Source organism: Cynocephalus volans, chromosome 12 (genome assembly GCF_027409185.1).
Source record: "Cynocephalus volans isolate mCynVol1 chromosome 12, mCynVol1.pri, whole genome shotgun sequence".
Lineage (NCBI taxonomy): Eukaryota > Metazoa > Chordata > Mammalia > Dermoptera > Cynocephalidae > Cynocephalus > Cynocephalus volans.
This window is the reverse complement of record NC_084471.1, coordinates 76,453,238-76,458,050: the sequence shown is the minus strand read 5'-3', so window position 1 is coordinate 76,458,050 and position 4,813 is coordinate 76,453,238. Positions and strand designations below refer to the sequence as shown.

General features: G+C 40.2%; 1 protein-coding gene across 5 annotated transcripts in view; it reads left to right on the top strand.

The window, feature by feature from the left end:
• The first annotated feature begins 13 nt into the window (after positions 1-13).
• Positions 14-4,813, top strand: part of PPHLN1 (periphilin 1) — a 101,351-nt gene continuing 96,551 nt past the window's right edge. For 4 of the 5 annotated variants that reach the window (XM_063115498.1, XM_063115497.1, XM_063115496.1 and 1 more), the window contains exons 1-2: positions 44-107; positions 722-993. In XM_063115498.1, coding sequence (XP_062971568.1) covers positions 954-993 — 40 coding nt within the window. In that variant the 5' untranslated portion in view covers positions 44-107; positions 722-953. Of the gene's footprint in view, positions 108-721; positions 994-4,813 lie in introns of all 5 variants that reach the window. The other variant, XM_063115499.1, reaches the window with a different exon arrangement.

Here is a 4,813-nt window from a genome sequence, read left to right as displayed (position 1 = left end):
TCGGACGCGTTTGCCGACGTCATTGCGCGCGCCGGAAGTGCCTGTTTGGGATAGCCGCGGTGAAGAAGACGACTACGTTCACGGTGTCTCCCTGCGGCCCAGAGTCGGTGAGCGCATTTTACGTTTCTGAGAGGTGAATGGGATGGGCGCGCGGCAGCTACACCGCGGGGAGCGGGTGGGCGTTTTTCGTGGCGGGAGCTGGAGTCTCTTGCTGCATTTGAACCGTGCAACAGTTCTGCCCTTGCGGTTGAGGGTGGAGAGACGCAGTGGAGTTTGGAATAAAGGAAAGTGTTGAGTCTAAGATTTAGGTTCGCTTCTCTTTAGCGCCTTAGTATGCAAAAAGAGGACTGGGCTAGATAACTTCAGTGACCCGAGATCAATCAAGAAGTTGGTTAATTTTACTGAATGTGTTCGACGTATCCAGCTCGGTATTAGGCACTTCGGGAGCTACAAAAACAAGTGAAAAACAGGCCTTTTCCTGGCAGAGATCTCAGTCTAGCTGGGGAGACAAGGCCAGCTTGGGGAGAGTTGGATTCATAGAATGACTCATCTTGTGAACTGGTATGGACGAGTGTTGATCTTTTTGGTACCTTTTTTCTTCCTGTAAATCTATAATGGGCACGCACTGCTTTTTCTCTAAAAGGCCATAACAGGCTCATCGTTCCTACAGAAAAATCAGAAAATAATGCAAGGTAGTTTATACTTAACTTCTACCCACCAGCACATACAGACCAGGCCTCTAATCCTGGGAGCCTGCGTGCCAGCAGCCTGGAACCCAGAGCCTCTCCTGGAGCCTGCACAATCAATCCAGACTGAAGCCGATGTCTTCTAGAGAGACGGAAGTGCAATCCAACCAGGGCGCAGCTGAATTTTGAGGCCTGCGTGCCTCCGCGTCCACCAGGGGACCGCTGGGACTAATTCTGTTGGCAAACTTGTGGCCAGCCAAACCTACCATGCTTCACATCCCTGTTATCCTTGGCTACCGCCCAAGATGTAAGCCCCTTTGGTCTTCTATGCTATACCCTCATCTCCATGCTGCTTTGTGTTTCCTTTTTCCTGATTTAGACTATCACTGCTTCTCCTTTTTTTCCCCATTTCACCTCTTAACACCTCGACTGTGCTCTATGAAACCTCTATTCTTTGCTTAACAAGCTCTTTTTACGTATTCAGCCTCTTTATTGAAATTCTCTTTTATCTCCTGACCTTGATTAACATGTGGCTTTTCCTGCCAGTCCTGCCAGTTGATCCCTTTTTTCTTGACACCTGCTGGGCATGGCTGTAACTATATTGAACTGATTTCACTTCCTCAAAATATTTTTTTCTCCCCTCAGTGTCTTTGCAAAGCCTCTTTTGTCTCTTTGGGAAATTGATCTCTCTTTCCACTCCTACCTCTTTCTGGATAACTCCTACTCCTGTTAAAGATCTGAATTTAGCTGTCACTTTATTTGAGGGATATTCCCTAACTTCCCATAGATAAAATAAGGTATCCTTGCCATGTGCTTTTAAATGCCCTCTACTTCCCTCATAGCACTTATCACATGTATCCTAATTGCTTGCCTCTTTGTCTTCCCTACTAAGCTAGGCTGTGGGGGTGGGACTGTGTTTGTCTTGTTTATCTCTGTAACTCCAGTGTCTAATACAGCTCTTGGCACATAACAGGCAGTCAGGTATTTCTTGAATGGTTGCAGGTGCTGAAGGTAGGGTCTCAGGTCAGGCAGTTAATTAATATGTAAGAGCTTGTTGAGGGGTCAGCTGCTACTCAGTTACAGCTGATTGTGGCCGTGTGAGACAATGATCCCAGTGTTGCCAAACATCTAATTTTTTCAAGAAAAGTTGAAAATACAGTTTTTTAAAAGTGATATCTCCCAGTTTTTATATGTTGCCAATGGAATAAAATTTTGTTTTTTAAAAAAATGGGTTAAACACAGGACATATGTGGTCTGTCAGTCACCAGTTGGAATCTTAAATCTTCTGAGGTTCAGATAATGGTCTTTGTGGAGAATAATACATTTTGTACTGGGCCTTGATGAATGGTTGGAAGTTGAATGAGAAATGGAAAGAGGTATTCCAGTTTGGAAAATAACGCAAACAACTCCAGGGTGGTGTGTATTACCTTGTGGCACAATGGGAAGACTAGCATGAATGATGCTTTTGGAGACAATAGGAGGTTAGGTAAGATAATAGCAGAAGGCATGTGGAGAACAGAGAAGTTTGGATTTATTATGGTTAATTAAGAAGAAACCATTTGTATTATTGATAGGGAAACTTCGCATTACGAAGATGCATTAACAAAGTTCATTGAATGTCCTTTTTTAGGGTGAAATGGAGGGTAAAACACTAGAAGGAGGCTGACAAGTTAAGACCTTAAACTCCATCCAGATGTGAAATAAGATTTAGGTTTATAATATTATACATAGGCAGATATCTGGCTCTTTTTATCTACTTATGTAATTTCAATTGTTTACTTATAGTGGACAATCAGGAATCTCCGACTGAGTATTTAATGCAGTACAGAGAGGCTTATCTAAGAAGTATCTTTAAAGCTTTGAAAAGTCAAATGACTTGTGAGACTTGTGTAGTACTTTACCAATGCTAAACTGTTATGGTTCATCATGGAAGCAGTCAATTGTTAACTTGCCTGTAGCCTCTTTCCCCTCTAATCCATCTTGCATACTGCCAGGTTAATCTGGAATGACTCTTCTTTCCCCCTCACCTCATTCCCAGCCTGCAATGAGCGCCTCTAGTTTTTTGCTCTTAACACTGTTTAATGCCCTTGAATCTGTTTTCTTTCCTGGCCTGTCTCCTTTGTGAAGCAATATGATAATGATAGAAAGGGCTTGGTCTTTAAAGTCATGCAGGCCTGAGTCTGACTCTAGACACCATTTCAAAGCTTTCATGTTTTTATCTGGTATGTGAGAGATAATATCTCCTTCATTAGGATTGTGTGGGTTAAGAGTTTACATGTTTTGAAAGTTTACTGCATAAGTTCTTGCATGCAGGAGGAAAAGAAAGCTCGTTGAACAGCTGTGTAGGTTTATTTCCAACTCCTTTGCAATGCTGATCTGCTCTGGTTGGTTCTACCTTGTTTCTTATGCACTTTCTGTCTTCCCAAAGGCCTTTGCCTTTTCTTGGATTCTGCTATTCACTATTGTCCATCAATGCCTAAGCAATTTCTCAAGATTCTATTTAAGTTTTCTTAGCATTCTTAAAGTTGTTCCTAATTACCACTGCCTGCATTTATCTCTCCCTGAGCACTCAACAGTACCAAATTCTAGTAGATACTTTGCCCTATTTTGACCATTTTAGTTAGCATCAATGTTAATTTTTTTTGCAAAGACCTTAACTAATTATATTCTAAATTTATTTTTAATTTAGTTGTCTGAAATTTTAAGCATTTTCCAATAGTAATAGTATTATGTAGTTTTTAGGTTCAAGTCAGCCCTTAAGAGTTCCTAACATTTCAATTTAGGTTGTCAGTAATATGTTTACCTTTCTTTAGATCAATTGATCTCATCCTGAGATGAGATGAATTTAGGATTTAAAAAAGTGTGAGAGTCCCACCCAAGGACAATTATATAGGAATTTCAGAGAGTAGGGCCTAGGTGGTGTTATTTTTTAAAGCTCTTCAGATGAATCTAATGTGCAGTTAGGGTCGAGAATCACTGCTTTAGATGCTAGAGCTAAAATGTTCTCATTGGTATCTAGTGGTGAGAGACCAGTTATTTGCACTAAATGTAAATTATATAGTGTCTTGGTTGATTAGTGCTGTGAAAAAAACAGGAAGATTGGGGGATCTGGTAGCAAAGTAATATTAAGAAGACATTAAGAAGGTGACATTGAAGGGTGAACAAGTTAACTATGCAGATAACTGGAGAAGATTCTAAGCAGGGAATTGCCAGTATAAAGGCCTATTATTCATCTAAGGTATGAGGTCAAATGTGACTTTTCTATTCACTCTGGTTGGCTGTCAAAATAATGGTTGGATGAATATACAAAAGGAAAGGAATGGGTTTGAGGAGGAGGAAAAGCTGTTTATCCTGAGTGTATTTAATAATAGAACCTGACTAGATCAAAATGCAGTTACTTTATAGCCTGGGCTGCTACTATAACTAGTTTGGATAAAATGAAAAAAAACAGATCCATCACCTTAACATTGGATTTGAAGTGTAAGTGGTTTGACAGATGGATATTGCCTGTGACCCTGTTTTCTCAATTTTAGGTCACGTTAACTTAGAGTGCAAGTTATCCCTATCCTCTCAGCCCTCAGTCGAAGTTAACATAACAATGGTTGGGTAGCTCAATAGAGTGCTCTAAAACAGGCTTATTTTCTTTGTGGAATTAAACATCCCATGATGGTAAATAAACATACTCTCTTTATTGAATATGGTATAAGAGTGAGGTTTTTATTATCAGGAATCACGTATGAGCTCATTTCTAGATGAAACGTACATTCTCCACACTGAATTCCAGTTCCGTTCTCTGCCTAATTGTGATGTAAAGGGTCCTTCCATTTTTCTCCTGTATTCTTCAGTTTGCATATCCTGTAGATCAGAGACCTTCAGTGGAGTAATTCTGAGACTCCAGTAATGTGAGTAGACTTAGTGAGGTGATATGCTCACTCATTGGGTTGCTGTACTTATCAGCTATTTTAAAATCCTTTGAAACTTACAAGGTGCTATTTGAATTTAGGGTGATAATAGTGTATTCTTTCTCCTAATTTCTCTACAGTACTTTCATCATCATATTCTCCTGTAATACCTGTTTCCTTTTCCGTTATCTTAATTCAGGATCTAGCTTAAGACCAATCTTCTTA